Here is an 18,006-nt window from a genome sequence, read left to right on the forward strand (position 1 = left end):
AGGTGCCATTTTTGACATGTGTGTTTGAAAAAAACACAACATAGAGGATTATGGGTAAGATCTGAGGGCAGCGTGCTGCCATGTGGAGATCAACGAGAAATTGCCCTTACATACATTTCTTCCGTCTTCCACAGAAGTGTTGCCTCTGTCTCCCCCCGTGTCTGTAGTCGCTGTGATGGTTGCCATGGTGATGACCGTCGCCGCGATGCTCCGTCCGGTCGTTTAAGATGTCGCCTCTCCCTTGTTGCCGATACTCTTGGTCTTCGCCGTCCCTTGCCTGCGAGGACGCGTGATAGCTTGAATCGGCGGCTCTGTTCCGGCGCACACGGGGATCCGCACCTCTCGGCTCCGTCCGCCTGTAGAGGATGTGCGGCTGGTGGCTGGAGGGGGCTGTGAAGTTCTCCCTCTGAGCGAGGTCACGGGACACGGGTCTGAGGAAGTAGTCTGCATCCGGAGTTCGGATCAAACCTGACTAGAGGCAAAACCGAAAGTCATATAAGACATGGCAAACGAAACAGAACCACAGCCTGACAAAACCCACATGTCTAGTCTGGCATGTGGGTCATTTAAGTCCACGTTGACCATCAATGACCAACGCTGGTGCTTAAACCAAGATATAAACCATCATATGGACACAAGTCAAGGTCAAAAACACAAACATATTCACAGAACCCTCATAAGGTGCCAAAACATCCAGTGACCAAACGTGTGAGTGACTTTTCCTGGCAGCGGTGCTGCAGCTATACCTCAAGAGTGTTATTTATGTGTGTCCTTAACAATCAGACAGCTTTGTTTTTAACTTTCCACTCCGTCTCTGTTCGCTATCAGTCACAATCTGAGTCGGTGGGGGGGCACTGCCACCTTGACCCCTTTCGACCTCTGAGTGGTGCAATTAGCGGCCGCGTCTCTTCATGTTTAACATCTGTTTTGCAGCTTGGGGTCAGGGCTTATTGACAAAATCTAAATGACACTTGGGTGGACAAAAAGGGCAAGTGTTGGGATGGAGAGGTGCAAACAGGTAGAGGCTTCTGTTGGCAGGAGAGCAGTGTGCATCCTGAGGGAAGAGAGACTATTGCTGCTCACCAACTTTTACATTTTTAATAGAATAGAAGGTTTTGCTAGCACTGATCAATCCACGGTCTGTATCACGTTTAATCTCCTGCCTTCTCTGTCCTCGTCCTACCCTCGAACATCTCCAACAAGCGTGGACACGCCTCAAGAGCAAAAAGACGAACATGCTCATTTTGCAGGTGAGTATTGTAGAGCGCATAACCAGAGGAGGCCTGGCTTTATTTTTGTGCCTCTGTTATGTAAAAATCTCTGTTCTGCTCCCTTGTCATCTTCTTCCATAGGAGCAGTGTCTCTCTGTCTTGGTCCCAAAGGACAATTCCAGTTTTCTTTTGCCATTTTGACAAGCAGACCTCTGCAAGAAGTCTGGGCTCTCTGTTTGAAATCAGGTGTGAAGTTTGGTCATCCAGCAGGGGCTCAGAGTAAAGCCAAGAGGAGCATCAAGAAGTGATTATGGGCATCTGTCCCCCAGGAGCTATTCCAGGTACGTCCCAGCTGGAGGTCAGAGGACATGCTGGAGGGACTGTGTCAGAGCAGGCAAAGCTCTTCAAACAGCAGCTCATGGATGCTGTAATGATGCTGCTTTTCCCCATTTCATCTTGACTCAGCTGAACAGAGCTGCAGCCTCCAACACTCAGATGAGGAAAGCAGTGGAACAGAACCCTTGGAGACATGCCCTGAGGGTATTAATCACTCCATTTGAAAATGATGAACTCTGAAAACACAAACCAGCGCAGATGTGTAAGCGGAGACCGCAATGACTGCACAGTTTACGCCTTTCATTGGATAGCGCAGCGAGATGAAGGCTGCTGTTTTATTTGCAACTGTAGCCAAACTGGCTGAGCCTGTCAAGTATTGATATAAAAAACGTAACGGAGGCTCAATCTTTGCATCGCTTACCAGCAGTCAGCAGCAATTCCTTTTTAAAATAGAGTCTCCCGTGCATGTTTTGTCAATGCCACTGTTAAATTTTGGATGCCGCGGACTTGTTTACGTGTGCCTGCGTCCGATAATGACCATTTCCACCAGTCCAGGAGCCGGTGTTTAACAGAAAAATGATCAGCGTAAACAGCGGCACCGAAACATATCTGGAGACATATTTACAATGAGGAAAAACACCTTTTGTGACAGTACTCAGTGAGATGATTAGAACCCTTTAGGTCCTTTAAAAATAAAGAGAGGGGGGGATGATGGATGCTGCGTAATGAAGTCCTTAAGACTGCACTTAGTTTTTGCAACATCAACAACTCGGAAGCTTGTCAGTCCAATTCTCCATGTTAAAACAGCCAGAAAGCACAGCTGCGAAGTTCCTCAGCCCTCATAAGGAGGACAATTAAAGACACACCCGGATATACACGTCAGGGTTGTTTGGGATACAAGAAAGGAGAGTGTGGAGGATCGATTAGCAAGGAAAAGGGAAAAAAAAGCAGGGCAAGGCTGGCTAACGCATTACCACCTCCCTGCACCCTGTTGCTTCCATGACAGTGGTCAAGACCGTGGCCCCGCAGCCAGAACCGTCCTCTGCAATCAAATGTGACAACTGGTGTGTCATCCTGTCATTGCTATGGCGGCAGCCTCGGCGCTGTATAATCATATATGATTGTGACAATTTGGTTCCAAGTCATGGTGAGCTAAAGCACGCTACTGCCAACCTTGAAAATTATTCTGTCCGGGCGGATGGCTCGGAGTGCCGGAGCGGCTGTAAAACAGCTCCGAGGCGCTCGTGGTTATTTGTGTTTAAACATAAAAAATCCGAAGCTTACGAAGGATTTTGTCATCATCTTCTCTGCTCATCCCCTCAGTAGTATAAGGAAACGGGAAAGATAATAAAGATGAACTCCGCGATGGAAAGATTCAATCATAACATTTACACCTGCTGCCTGCAGGAAGAGCACTCTTTAGCTGGGAGTTGTTGTAGCAACTGTCACATTGGGATATATATAAAAGACCAGGCTGGAAGTTGAGGGTCATCTGGCTGATGTTCAGACCTTGGAAAAACAGCGTATTTACCGTACGCGCGGAGCTGTGTTAGCTTAAAGCGAGCTAATACTGCCAGCTCCGGCGATTTCGTGCAGTGAGAAATTCCCCTACTTGGCTCTGCTTCCACTCTTGTTTACATCTGGATATGACACTGGAATATTCATAGCAGCGCGCAGGCATACGTGCGTGCACGCTGTAGACGTGTCAACATAGATACAAGTAGAGGTAGTCGCTTAAAAAAAATAGTGGAAGCTTTGCCAAAGCCTCTTAAAGAATTCTCCTCCAGGAATTTGTCTCCCCCCCAACAGCACACATGCACCATGTATGTTCCTATAGCCAGGCCCATGTCTTTTTAATTGCCAAAATGTAGATTCCCTTGCCTCTATTAGGCCCCACGTCGAGGAGTGCCGTATTGTGTGTTACACACTATTTCCAAGTGGGGTTCTGGAGATCTTCAGCCATCTTTCCAAGCGCACTTCAGCAGAACGGGGGATTTGTAAAGTTCAATCCATGCTATCGTTTTTCAGCCACACTGACTCTCGCTGCACATTAAAAAGGCTGTGCAAGAGCTAAATCTCAGGCCCGCCGCGCTGTATCCAGCAGCGTTTCCTCGATTTCCTCGGCGGGTATGTAGTTTACATCCAGGCATCTTTATATTAAGATGATTGAGCCGCTCTGCACACATGCTCTTGTTTCATCTTGTCCGCAGCTCAGCGCACCAACCGTTACGACTTGTGACAGACAAATGAGCCATACTGGTAAATCAATACTGTCTCTGAGTTTTTGGGGGGTTTTTTTGGTATCGAATCCAGATGTTGCCATTGAAGTTTAGACGCATGCTAGTTGGTGCATCTAGCACGCAGATTAAGCCTTTGTTTGTAAGCAGGCTCGGCCACGTAGGAAGAGAGAACATATGTAACGCGCTAATCAATTCAACATGCTGTGGTTTTAAGTATAGCAACGTGCATTGTCTTTACCTCCTTACACACAACCCCCTCCCGACACACGCACACCTTGTATGATGTCATCAGTCTATAGAGTGTTATACTCTGGGTGAGCCAAGTTTAAAAAAAATGGAAGAAAAGAAAAACACACACACCCACTGCTTTTTTGGAATATCTGCGAGCCGGTGTGTTCTTCGATTGGGTCAGCCATCCCTGCTCCCAAACAGCTACAGTCATCAGATTACACGCTGTGCACTACCAGGCACAAATAGCAGTCATAAAATGCTGAAACACTACTTGGGAGGGCACAAACAGCTGGACTCTTTGGAGTCAAGACCCATCCAGACAAGCAGCAACAGGAATGACGAGGGAGGGGGAGGTGCGGGAAAAAAGAACGGTAGGAAAGCGGAACTGTGTGATGTGCATTACAAGGTGCACCTGACCGCATGCAGCCGGCGGTTCTCTTCCTACCGGCCCGCCGTTTGACACTGTGAGACCACCACAAATTTATTGGTGTCGTTACTTAAATGAGATAAACAGAATGCGTGGATGAGAAAATGATGACTTAATTACTAATCAACCCTACTAATCAACGGCAACACAAGACCGTCACTTGCACCTCTATCTGTCTGCCGTTGCAGCCGTGCTTTCTTTTTGGTTTATTCTCCTTTAAATCCCCAACAACAAAGCTCTAAATCTCCACCGCTTGGCTCAAGCGACCTGATTTCGCGGCGGCTCCAGTTGTGCTCAGCGTTGACACGGCTTTTTTTTTGGAGAAGTGAGAATGATGAATCTGACAGGACCCTTTTCTTCATCAGTATTTCAGTCACATGTTGGATGCCGACTCCAGCCAGAGTTTTCCCAGTCTGGGAGCTCCGAATGTTCCAGTCAGAAACGTTCACAGACTTATCTTTCTTTTTGCATTAACCGGCCTCGATAGTCCTGCAGACCGTCGTCGGATGAGGCCGTCTCATGTAGTTCTGGAAATCCCAGGAGTGCCACAAATGTGCTATTATTATTCCTACTACTAGAAGGCCTGCGGCAAGGAACACACCCCTCTCTTTACAAGAGGAAGCATATGACTTCCAAGTGATTTGTAGTAGGAGATTATCTAACGTTTCCCTTCGGTAGCTCAGAAAGGTGTCCATTAGTCTTCTGATGAAAATGAGGTTCGACAAACGAGTAGCGACGTCCGTGCCTGTCTTTTATTGGTACGTTTCCAGCCAAGCTACCGATTAAAGTGGCCGCGGTTAATGCATGCTAGATGATTGACGAATATGCATCACGTAAATTCCACACCGATGTACAGATTTTAGAACTAAGTGAAACAGCCCGAGAGTGTAACGTCGTAATACCTCACGGGATTCGGTTGATGCGGCATTCTGTTTTATGTCACCATTAAAAAAACGTAGTGTGCAGTCGGATGCAGAGACGGGTTGTGTTCTGTGAAATATGTCGCTGACGAAAACAGCTGCTTCCAATTTTTGGTAGCGTGAGGGATGACTCTGAGTTAACAGGTCTGAGGGTCTCCAGTTGCTCTGCGTTGCCTGGATGAATTTAAACACAGCTCGACGATGACGGTGCACGTGCACACTGGCAGCACTAACAAACTGGACCTTTGGTTTATCAAGTGGGCCGCCAGAGCTGGTTGTAGTAATTGATTTCATTGATCAGCCAAGGGGGATTCAGGGCTGAGCTCAAGGGCCCACATTGGTGATGATGGGGGTGTTGACAAGTAGTGGCTTTCAACTCCCAACTCAAAGATTCTTAGTGGTTTTGGAGTTCTTTCAGCAACAAACCAAATAAATGTTCAAATTCAAATGTCAGTCCATGATGCTGATTCATCCAATGCATTTTGATGCACTTTAGCGGAGGAAACAGTGGACCCTTTCCAAAATAAGGCTAATGTTAACATACAGTCAATAAAAGAAGGCAGAATTCTTCCACAGCACTGAAACACGACACGAAGCTACAGCAGAGAATCCACAGATGGAGTTCCTTTATGTTTCTGTTTTCGTTGAGTGTCAGATTTTTTTTTTTTTAATCATTTGGCAGGTGAATCAGAGGGATTGCTTCAGCTATTCCATAAATTCTGGCCTGTAAATACTGAAGTTTATTGGCTGAAATCCTTAAAAAAAAAGGTCTGACTTTTGTATGAGCCATTGCAGGAGTGCACTAAAAAAATAAAGAGTTAATTTTTTACAGTAATTTGACTCAGTTGACCAAAAATGCAGATTGCTTCTAGATCCTCTAGCTCTTATTGCTCCTCTGTTTTGCATCCAACAGAGAGATCGGCTCGATGGAACATCTTTGATTTGAGCATCTTCAAATGCAACAGATTCTTCTCTACATTGCTCTTTAAAATCAGAGTAGCCTTTATCCTTAAACAAAGAGGGGAACTAAAGGGTGACTGACTGCTCTTATCTCAGCAGCCTCCTGCTTCAGCAGAAGTCTGGGGCTCTCACCGAAACAGCTATCGATCGGGATTCCTCTGGTCAATATTTACCCGCTTGCTGCCAAATATGAGCCCGAACAAAGTACAAGGTCTTCTGTGAGCTGTCAGATAGGCCCTTTAGTCATTTCGAACATCTCTAAGCAAAACACATGCAAACGCAAAACATTTATTTGTGAATTTAGGTCAAGTTGCGATAATTCAACTATCAGAAATATGCAGTTCGGTGCACAAAAAGAAGACATTTCTCCTCAAGAAAATATAGGTTTGTCTTCTCCCAAGAGGGAGAAAGTCATTCTTGGTTGATATAACCTCGCAGTTCCCCGATTCACATCAGAATTAGGGGGCTGACCCAATCTGTCCCAGCCTGCCTCAGTCGTGAGAACCACTTTAACAGACGCTGCAACCCTGGAACTTTTGGCTCAATCTTTTATTGGGATCTGGTCTGAAAACGCACATCCACACACAAACGCAGAAGAAGAAGCATCCCTGGAGATGTGCCACTGGCTGTCTTTTAAAAAAAAAAAAGGCCAATTCTCAGACGCAGCAGCAGTCCTCCACAATGAAAATATCAACACAAAACACTAAAAGCCAGACCTAAAACCACTCAAAGACTCACATCCGCTGAAAGGCAAGGGCAAAAAGAGATGTGGCATTTTCTCTACTGCCGCCTTGCAGAGTTTATACGATGTCAGGCTTGAGTGCTCTGCAGCTATGAGGAGCGGTATCATTACAGGGCTCGCTTTGCCTATTGATCCGGATCCGTTCCAGCGGCTGTTCAGTACGGAGCACAGCGCATATGTGAGTTTAAGAATGAAAAGGATTTGTGCACATTAATAGAGACCTTTGTTCTACTCCAGACTGCTGTCATTGTCTGGGTCTCAGTAGGGAGCTGCAGCTTCATTCACATTGTTACGCTCGGCTTTGTTGTAAGTTCTTTAAGGACGGAGATAAACTCAGCTGACGTTCTCATCAGAACAGACCAAAAGCCCGAACGCTAATGACTGTTTTCTCTCGCAGTGTATTAATCTTTGTTTTCTGATGGTAGAGGTGAAGATGAAGAGGAGCTCAGGCGTGAAAAAAGAGGAAGCTCGACAGGGATAACTCTGTGTTTTAGGACTGAGATATCAGCTATTCGGAAAACCAGTAAACCCAGTAAAGAGTTCCTTATCTAGCTTGACTGCGCTCTTCTTCATAAGCTAAAGGCTAGGAAATGGCTGGGGGAATTGTTGATGAATCAAAATCTTGCTGAATCGCACGGATTTATGTTTGTTTTGGGGAGTTTTTTCTAGAGCTGATTTAGGCCAAAGTGCACGGTGTGACCTCGAACTATTCGTAGAAGATTGACAGGAGGGTGAAACTGTGTGTGACAGATCGCTTAGGTGGTGAGTTTTAACCCAACTTTGGTGGAATACAAGTTGAGACAGTGAACCTCGCGATGAAGAAAGAAGAGTGTCTGTGTTCTGATGAAAGGGGCAGTGTTGGAGGGGGAAACAGTGACTTCCTCTGATGTGTTTTCTCCTCCTTTGATATTTCCCTCATCACTTTGTCTTTATCTGGCCTTGGCGAGCCACATTTGACTCTCTCTTGCCGGAGGTCATCCGGCGGGATTAAAGCGTTCACAAATTCAAACCCAGATCTCATCCAAGCCCCCCCCCCCACTTCTGCAACCTGATTCTGTGCATGTTCAAACTCACCATCCCCGTGCATGTGGACAGTGCCACCGAGGAGTTGACCCTTGACCTCAGCGACCCCTGGTAAAAGCAGAGGTCGTGCTTTTGGTAGGCCCTCAGGCTCTTGGTGCCATTTGTTCCCAGGACCTGGATGGTGAAGCCAGGTGCAATCAGGCCGTCGGAGGTCTCCTGCAGCTCCAGGTGGAAGTCCTGCCCCAAGCCGCTGAGACGGAAGTGGACTGTTTCACCGCCGCCGTTGATTGTGGAAGACGCGCCGGGGGTCACAGATCGCCGTCTCCTGCGGTGATGGTGGCCGACTTCATGAGAGATGTAATGGCCTTGGTGGGTGACCTCGTAGGGTGACACGATCTCATACTCTGACACAATGAGAAGGAAAAGAAGACAATATGTTTTCAATGCCGGTATTGAAGGTTCAAGCTGCAGAACCCTTGATGGACATGCTGCAGACAGCAGTGAAGAGACAATTCTCCTCCTGAACTATCGCATGTGAATTTTAGCTGGCAGGCAAAGCAAAGGGTTACGAGAAAGGGAAGAGATTTAGACAACACGGGACCTTCAGAGGTGAGTGCACCATGTTTGACCTGGTGCTTTACGACACCTTTTTTTTTTTCCCTTTTTACTGCAGCTCAAGCTGGATGACTGCAGGTCATAAAGGGAGGTGGTGACATCATGGGCCTCTTAGATCCACTAAATATCCTTTGCTGCTCATGCCTCAGAAATAAACTTCACCCCAAAGTTCAAATTGAAAGGATGACCGAGCACCAGAGCTGGAGGAAATCATGACAACGAGAACTTGGTGGATAAAAAGGGCGAAGCGAGAGCTGCTAAACCACCAACGGTAGCAACATCAGCGGTGGCTTTCAGAGTAAACCTCAACAGAAAATGTGAAATACACACCAATATGCTCCGGGGTCTGGGAGCAACCACCAGGCGAACAAACACAACTGTGTCATTGTTGACACAACGGGGCCGGACTATAATGTCCAGCGCAAATGTGTCCAGTCCTGCCATGGAAAACGTGGCCAATTTATCACTTTTAGGCGGACATAAATAACAACCAACCTTGGACTCAGTCACTGTACAGCGTGACCTCCTTCAGGGGAATAGAATAAAGAGTAAATATAGCACCCAGACAGACGTGTTTTGGAGTGTGTGAAACATGCACCGCGACAGACAGTGTGTCATCACTGGCAGTGTGAATGCTTGAGGTTTGAACTGAGCTATTTAGTGCATCATGTGGCTGCCTAATAGCCCCCCCCCCCACCCACAACCTGACAAACACTTATTAGTGGATGCATTTATTTAAAGCGCTTTTATTCCTGCAGCTGTTTTTTTTTAAGGGTGCTCACCGTTGCTCCCAGCAGCGGACAGACACGTGAAAAATGCCGCGGGACTCTTCTGCAGAAAATGGTTTTCTCCATCTTCGCCACGTTGTCCGCCGACCCCCAACACACACGGCTGCACCCAGCCGACTGTGTTTGTTCCGCCCTAACTCAAAAACCAGCTGCGCTGACCCATGTCTGACAGTGTACAAACAAAAGAGTCTGCGGGAACGAAGTGAACACACACACACACACACACACACACACACACACACACACACACACACACACACACGCACACGCACACACAAACCTTATCTGATGGAGTGAGACAAGATCCTGGGGTGAGTAGTTGTTTTAGTGGCTCCTGAGTGTTATTAGCACTGATAGCTCCAACCAATGGACACCTTGGGTCAAACCTAACAAAGGCCCGAACGTGTCTTTTTTGTGTCTTGTTTCTAAATGCTAACACATTACGGCTCAGTAATAGCTGTTAAAACACTGCCTGTGAGGCCCGATCCGAGCCAGAACTGAGGGCTTTCCCCTCATTTCTGTTTTACATCGTCTCCACATGTGCCCGTGTTTATTTGTTTACCGGTCTGCTTTTCTTGGTAACTACAAAAAAAAGGAGGAAAAAGGAAGATGAAAGCATATGAAGGAGGAGACACATCCAGAGGATTTGCTGACACGGAACTCCACATTGGGGTTAGATCAATAAAACAAAGAACAGATGAAAACTTTTTCTCTTATTGCTTTAATTAAACTCTAGAGATTAGTGAAAGTGTCGTCTACTAAATCCAGCGACTGAACTATAAGCATACCTGCTATTGTTGGTGTTTTCCACAGAATTTTGTTTAAAAAAAAATTAATGGCAAAATAATACTTTATGATGTACAAAATATTAATCTGGAACCTACTTGAGCTGTAACTGTGCAGTTGGAGTTTAGTTCCGGGCGCCCCCTAGCGGTAACAGTATGGTACCGCACAGTCCAGGTGAGCACCGTCGGTGTGGCACAGTGATTTTACTCTTTAAACTTGGTATCATGGCAATTAAAAAATAACCCAGACAGCAACCTGTGTCGTTGAAAATGTTACCACGGGCGCAGAAACGCAAAAGCGGAACACGCCGCCGGGTTTGATCTGCCCTCAACGTACCTGTGTGCAGAGGCAGATTGAGGACTCGAAGCAGCTCAGATACTTCTGGATGAGAAGCCGCGCCGTCTGCGCCGTTGTGCCAGAGTGCGCTCTGAGAAGAAAGAGGAGACTGGCTTTGTGCGTTCTGCAAAATATCATTGAAATAACTCGTTGGGAGCGCTGACAACTTTATGAGCTCCACATGCGGGCGCGCACAAGCGAAGGTTGGATGGGGAGAGAGAGGGAACAAACTTACTCTGCTCAGCGCGAAGAAGCAAAATAGATGCAAAAGCGGCGGCGTCCCGGTTCTCCGCTGTGAGGAGGCCATCTGTGTGGGTCACCTTTGCCCAAAAACACTCCACCAAGGAACGGGAGAAAAAGTTCCAGGATCAGCAGCAGCGGGACTTTTGCGGGAAGCAACTGAAGCATCAATGAGGGATCAGTTTCCCCACCTGTGCGCCACTTTGGCTTTCATTCATTTCCAAATGCAAGTAAAGGTTGCTTGGACCCGAGTCCTGTCTCCCGGCAATCCATTTTGCTCTTTTTCCTCTCAGACAATCCGACAGTCTCTCTCTCTCTCTCTCCCTCCACTCAGCAACCCCCGCGGATCATTTTGACTCCCAGTAAAATCATGTGATTGTTTTAAATAGGCCGCGTTTCGTGTTGGCAAAAGCAGACCTCTGAGAGAGAGAGAGAGAGAGAGAGAGAGAGAGAGAGAGAGAGACAGAAAGAGAGAGGGGAAAAAAAACCCGCACTGACTTCCAGTGTGTTTCCCCAGGAGCCAGCTGAGCGAGAACTAAACTGGATCTGTGTGTGTGAGTGTTTGTGTGTGTTTTAAAGAGGTGGGGTGGGAGGTTCGGGTGGGTGGTGGCAAGCGCAGCCTGTAGCCAATCACAACTCACACCTGCGCTGAGACGTGGAGGCTGTAGCCATCTCTCAGGTTGCAGGAGAGGGGACAGATTGGAGCTCATGGTGGGATCAGGTAGGAAGAGGATTGAGTCTGAACTTTGACCCATCACTCTCTCCAGCAGCTGCACTGATAGGCAGCCTGCCAGCGTCCTCGCAACTGCTCACGGAAGCACCCAGGAGTGTTTGAGCAGAGGCACCGGAGGCGCCTGCTGGAGATTTCCAGATTCTGGTGGGTTTCGTCCTCTCTGGAGGAAATCCAGATGAATTTTCAGCCACGCCGCGGTGTGCTCTCGCCTGGCACTGGCTCAAAAGAATCACAATGGAAGGAATCAGAGGTGATTAAACACAAGTTATGAACTCCTTTGTAACAGCCTCCTCTCTAACTCTCAAGTGGACCTTCATGTCAAAAGCTAAATTCCATTAAAACCCGGGTCCACTGTCTGTATCTGAACCTTAATTCGGTGTCACCAACACTCCTCCAGCACAGACGTATCAGTCTTGTGTCCAGGTGTGCCGCAGTAACCATTAGCTTTACACAGATAAGCCCAGTTTCCTGTTTCGGCATTTTAGAAAAGACCTCTTTGATAAATTACTCGTGGGAACAAAAGCTCCCACGGAGGATGGGCCCTCAGCCGCCCTCGGCCCCCCTCGGTGTCTGATGCATCATTCAGGCCGTCGTGTCAGCAGTAATGTCACCAGTAGTGATTTATTCTCTCTGTTTGGAAATCCAGGGAGGAAATAATTGACACAGCGCCGTGTCGGAGACGTGCAAGCCGCCTGAGCGCCAACAGTGATCAGGAGCCCGTCCTGCACTTAATCTGATGCACCTGCCGAGGATTTTCACTGAGGAATCCCAGTGGTGCGTTCGCTCGGTGATAAAGGTCATCGGGGACACAATTCACACCATATGTGGAATTCTTCACAGCGTCAGCCGCCGCTGAGGCGGCAGCGCTGTTTGTCACCTCTCATTACCGCCGGCCGCTTCCGCACACGTGCCCAAGCACTAAAAAAGCACAAGCACTTTATCCACGCTGAGACGTAGCACGGGGAACGTTCTTGAAGCTTTTAAACCTGTGAGTGCCGTGGAAATGGTCTGGCAGCCGCACGCTTCCCAGTGGGAGGGGCAACAGGTATACAAGGGGTCCAGAACTACAGAGGAGAGGCGGTGCCGTTTGAAGAAGGTGAGCATAAAGAAAGCCCCCGCGGTGAGAACCGAGCAGGCTGCTGTGAGCGAGTTGACCTCTGATCCCTGAGCTCAGTCTGCCTGTCTGTCTCACTACTTGACCCCTCCAGCCCCCACTTGTGTGCCTCTTTGCTAGTTTCCTAGTCTGCTTGACAACTTGTTTTTTGGGGAAACATCAATGCTTCTACTTGTTGCATTACAAATTCCACAATAGATTCATTTATTAAGTTACAAAAACACATCTTTGGGTTCCTTATTTATAATTTTCCCTGTTTTTTCTCCCAGGATTCTACTCCGAAGACAATTCCTGCCTGCATGTGATCCATTTTCTTAAATTCCAGAGATAAACATCAGTCATTTAAGTTCATTGAGAGATGATAAGTCACCATATTTGATCTTGCCGTCCACTGTCCTGTAAAACAGTCCCTGTATCTACTGTGTCAGTGCACCTTTTAGAGCCTTCATGAAAGGAAATATACATTTAACAGGAAGTGTGTGTCTGGAATGAAGGAGATATTCGCCTAAACACTTTTTTTCCCCAAAGACATCTGCAACAGTTCAAAGCTCTGTGCAGTCATTTGGCTGCTGCTGAGAAAAGACAGTAAATTAAGTCCTGATTAGAAGGGAAGATCCACGTTGATTTAGAACCCGAAGTGAAGCCTGGGAAATTGTTTTAGCACCGAATCTGAAAATGGACTGAAATCATGGAGGGTCTGCACCCTGCCTCCCAAACTGACGGCTCCCGGAGTCTTCACCGGTTGCCTGACAACCGTCCGAAATCCCCATGAGAGCACCCCCAGCCAGACATAAAGTTCGGTCGGTGCAGTCACGGTTCGTGAATGCGTTGTTTACTTCCTGTGCAACAAACACATGATTTCAATCATGCATAAGTATATATACTGTACTTATATATATATATATATATATATATATATATATATATATATATATATGATATATATATATATACACAATTTTGGCAAAATTCTGGTCACGATTAAATGAATATTTTGGTTTTTTTTATGACTGAAACATCATAAATCCTGCTTTGTGCATTGTGATTCATCTCAAATTGTATCTAAAGTGGATCTCCTTACATATGCAACACATTAGAGTGACCCAAAATGACAAATAATCCCTCACACTGAGGTTCTAAACTTTAATCTTTCTTTATACAATCTCACTCTCCATGAAGTTGTTAATTAGCTCTCGGCATACATGAAAAACGTGCATTTGTGTGCATGCGTGTGGTTTATAGTATGTCCAAGGGTGCAAACTACGCTCATACATGCGCCTGGTTTTTTGTGTGTGTGTGTGTGTGTGTGTGTGTGTGTGTGTGTGTGTGTGTGTGTGCGTGCGAACAGTAAGCTGACAGCAGCTGTAAAATTCCTCTCGGAGCATCACAGAGGGGAGGCTGATGGGAGCTGACAGGGAGCAGGAGCACAGGGAGGTGGGAGAGGAAGATGAAGGTGAGTGACCGGCGAGGGGAGAAGGTGCTCGGGAGCTCGTTTGATGATTGAGGGTTCAGTCGGGCTTCGTAGAAACTCTGTCGGGGAACACAGACCCCTTTGCTGTTATTATCCTGGTCTCGCTGAGTGTAAAGCCGTTATGTGGCAGTTTGGAGCGAGATCACTGGTTCCTCTAGATTGTTTTTAGCAAATGCATTCACAGATGGCGCGGCCTGACTTTTCATCCCTGCTGGAACCATTCCCAGTTATCTCCGCTTCATTTCAAATGTAGTGGAAACTCCTCTGGTCCCACAGTGTGAGGAGGATGGTCAGGTTTTTGGGAGAGAACTCTGACCCAGAGACAGCTGAGAGAGTCAGAGTTTCTTCTGGAAATCAAGAAGTAATGAACAAAACTGTTCCCTATGAAGATCTAGTGATGATTAAATGGTCTAAACCTGAAGTGAATATCATTAGAATAAAGAAAAATGTATGCTAGAATCCTATGATATAATTAGTAGTATGACTATTGTTTATTCTAGAGCCGTAGATATGCAGACTTTATAATGAAAGACAAACATGGCATCAACACAACACTAATGAACCATTTGATTGCATTCATTATTGGGGCTTGTCTTTCTTTTTGCAGGCTAATAGATTAACATTGTGCGAGGTTACTCTTGGCCCAGGGTTGGCCCAATAAAAATGTTTATAAAAACATGTGTGAGAGCCCATAATCAATAAAAATTAACATTTCATTAAAGCATAAACACAGACTCTTCAGTTTTGAGCTCACTGCCCACGAGGCAGGTCAATCATTAACATTTAAAACTGAAACCAATCACTGTTCTCACACGGTGATAAAGACGTGAAGCCCGAAACGTTCCCTTTAATGTTAATAAAACACGAGAAAATTCTGTTTTGATGCCAAGGGAGGCTGAGAAAGAGGAGGAAGAGCAGAGGTGTCAGATAAATATTAGGTCGGTGGCAGGTCCAAGTTACCAAATATTTATGCTGAACGACTCGGGAATGGGGCTCCACGCGTGGCACCTCGCACCTTGGGTTGGTGAATGCCGGATATTTGGCTGTAAGGAAGTGGCAGGATGTGCTGTCTTAACTCTGTCCTGTTGGGACGCTCTGTCCACTGCAGTCTGTGACTCTTTTGCACCTCTGCTCACCACAGTTTGCACAGTCTCAGACGCCGACGGCGTTACTTTAAATGCTCGGGCCAGCTTCTATTTACTTGCACTTCTTGTTTCGTCCCTGTTTTCCCCCTAACCTGCACTGAGGAAGACGATATATTGGACATGGCTGAGAGACCCCGGGCATCAGTCTCCCTAATAGCCGCTGATTAAAGTTATTGTGCTGATGTCAGTGTTCTACATCAGTCGGGCCAGGGCAGAGGTGCAGCCTGGGAGGTCCCGTCCTCATCCCGTTTGATCATGTGAGCGGGATCAGGTCACACTGGGATGCGATGCTGGATGAAACGGTCAGATTCCTGATTAATTTGATTTATGGATGCAATCATCGCGTTGACCTATTGCTGTCCAAGTCCCAGTTTGAGCTCTAAATCCAATTGGCTGTTTATTATTTTCCACAATAAATGTTCTGTCAGAGCTCCGCTCGCGCTCCGAGTTCATATTCCTTAATCAAAACGTTACCAGTTGACAGAATTATGATAATTAGGCGTTTCGGTCTCACGAGATTTACTGCCGTCATTCCTGCAGCTCGCATGTGGGGCGTTTCTTCAAAAAGATGCTTCCCTTTAAAGTCCATGCCGCAGTAATGGCTCCTTACCATCACAACACATCTCTGTGTTCGAGAGCCTGAGGAATGAAAGGGCTGCGGAATTGCGCTAATTATTAGTAGTGAGCCGTATGTGATCGCTGGGGCAGAAAGAGCATCTCTGGAGGGGTGAGACCTAAAAACAAAGTGGCCAGTCTTATGACACTCTGCAGGGGTGAGAGCCTGCTAAAGTTCACCACCTCTGTATTGTGTAAGCAGTGCTGTTATAATAACTACCCTCGGCTTGGCTGGGAAAGGGGCTGTAAAAAATTGGTCCTAGCTGCCAGTTGATTAAAAAAATGGCTGTTGAAATCATTTTTGAATCAGACTCGGATGTAGGGAGAGGCAGCCTTGCTCCAGGAACACGTGTGCTAAAGGTGCATTTGATTAATTTTTCTCAACCATCGCCATTCAGATAGTAGCTAGTGGTAGCTAACAGTAGCTGTTTTATATCCTCTGCCAGACCCATAAGAAAGTGATTTTTTTTGGAGGGGGTGGAAGTCAAACATTTGCATGGCTGCAAACCGGTGGTTGAGGTTCTCACAGTGGGGAAACTCAAGTCTGGCCAAGAGTTTCTGACCAACACAACCCACCAGTGTCCGCAGAGCGGCGAGATTCTGGCAAGAAGATAAGGAGCAGCCCCCCATTAGCGGTCGTGGCTAACGTTCCCGCTGAGTCAAGCATCCTTCACAAAAAGTCTCTATGTCTGTTTGAATGTGTGGAGGGAAAATGTAACCCTCGCCTGGGCCAATTAGCATCTGACATTAAAATCTCTTGAACAACAAAATAGGTTATTTATAGAGTATCAATGTTCAGAATTTGGGGGATTTGCTGGTAAAACATTCATGAAAACAAAGGAAAAAAATCACAATTTTTGGCATTAAAGCGACCATTTCAAATTCAACGCATCACATGCTGCAAATGCTTTGTGTTTTATTATTTATCTAACTGTAGTACAGGTATAAGAGGGTTCAAATAGTTGCATGTGCCTTCTATATGTATAATTTGAGTAACAAATAACTCATGACTACTTTATATTGACAAAATATGGAAATAATGTATCTTTGTTGAGTAAGAAACTAGTTGTCTCCACATTTTATTGGATTGTTGGAAAGATGTAATAAAAAAACCAAAAAAAACCATGTCCAGCATAACAGTCTTAGTTACATTCTGGACATCACATTTGCACTTGACATTAAACAGGAAGCTGACCTTTGACCTGTGAGTGACAAATGCAAGGAGAAGACTCTCTAGCAAGAATTTCTAGGATCTTTGCTGCACATTTCAACGCCTCGTCACAGGATCTTCCTGCAACCGGGTCGATTTTGAGCGCACTGTGAACGGTTTGCGTTTGAGCTTCGTCTTCCAACACGTACAGTCGGACCACGGCGGCTGACGGGGATTAAACTGCTCTGAGTTTCTGACCAACTTTCCATTCAGCGCCAGTCACCAAACCAGTAACCCGCCACCACGCTCCATGGGATAATAGTTCTGAAGTTTAGTAATGTCACGGACCACCCACTCACACACGCATGCACATGCACGCACACACACACACAGGCACTGCATGGTGCAGAAGCTGGTTGCCCTTTGATGAGTGTGAAGCTGTATTATTCCACGAGCTCCAGTGCAATTCTTATGCGACTCAATGTCAGTATAATGGTGGAGAAAAGTTGAACACTGACCACACACACACACACACACACACACACACACACACACACACACACACACACATGTTTCCCAAAGTGCCAAATCAATCTTGAGCTCTTCCTTCTGCTCTGCATCCATGTTGCTAACATGAGAGCACTGACCTGTCACCATGCAGAGCAGCTTCAAGGTCGCCTCGTCCTGCTGCTGTCAGCCTTCATGATGAGCCTTTTGAAATCCAGTTTATGCTAATTAGTCGGTATCAGTTTCACTTGCAATTATTGCTGGTTGCTGGTCGATCAAGACGCCTTCATATCAAATGAAAATTGATGGAATTTCAGGGATGAATGAAGGAAATGAATTGATTGTTACTTTCTCTGTTTTCCTGGAGCCACTTTGGGTTTGTTCTGAAGTACTGACTTGAAATGTGCGCTTTAAAA

The 18,006-nt window shown here is 46.4% G+C and overlaps 1 protein-coding gene and 1 long non-coding RNA gene across 6 annotated transcripts in view; one reads left to right on the top strand and one right to left on the bottom strand.

The window, feature by feature from the left end:
• The window catches only part of adamts16 (ADAM metallopeptidase with thrombospondin type 1 motif, 16), a 35,310-nt gene extending 23,929 nt beyond the window's left edge, over positions 1 to 11,381 (bottom strand). The window contains exons 1-5 of one of the 4 annotated variants that reach the window (XM_029839131.1): positions 11,047 to 11,381; positions 10,851 to 10,950; positions 10,616 to 10,739; positions 8,142 to 8,494; positions 115 to 472 (exon numbers count right to left, since the gene is read on the bottom strand). In XM_029839131.1, coding sequence (XP_029694991.1) covers positions 115 to 472; positions 8,142 to 8,494; positions 10,616 to 10,739; positions 10,851 to 10,922 — 907 coding nt within the window. In that variant the 5' untranslated portion in view covers positions 10,923 to 10,950; positions 11,047 to 11,381. Of the gene's footprint in view, positions 1 to 114; positions 473 to 8,141; positions 8,495 to 10,615; positions 10,740 to 10,850 lie in introns of all 4 variants that reach the window. The other 3 variants (XM_029839133.1, XM_029839130.1, XM_029839132.1) reach the window with 3 other exon arrangements.
• Positions 9,781 to 14,952, top strand: LOC115250477 (uncharacterized). 2 transcript variants are annotated; one of them, XR_003889031.1, is made up of 3 exons: positions 9,781 to 9,804; positions 12,235 to 13,517; positions 14,051 to 14,952. It is a non-coding gene; the product is annotated as an uncharacterized lncRNA (long non-coding RNA). The 2 variants fall into 2 exon arrangements; XR_003889030.1 differs by lacking the exon at positions 9,781 to 9,804 and having other exon boundaries at positions 11,467 to 12,684; positions 12,972 to 13,517.
• Positions 14,953 to 18,006: the final 3,054 nt, after the last annotated feature.

The sequence above is a fragment of the Takifugu rubripes genome, chromosome 7, assembly GCF_901000725.2.
Source record: "Takifugu rubripes chromosome 7, fTakRub1.2, whole genome shotgun sequence".
Classification (NCBI taxonomy): Eukaryota; Metazoa; Chordata; class Actinopteri; order Tetraodontiformes; family Tetraodontidae; genus Takifugu; species Takifugu rubripes.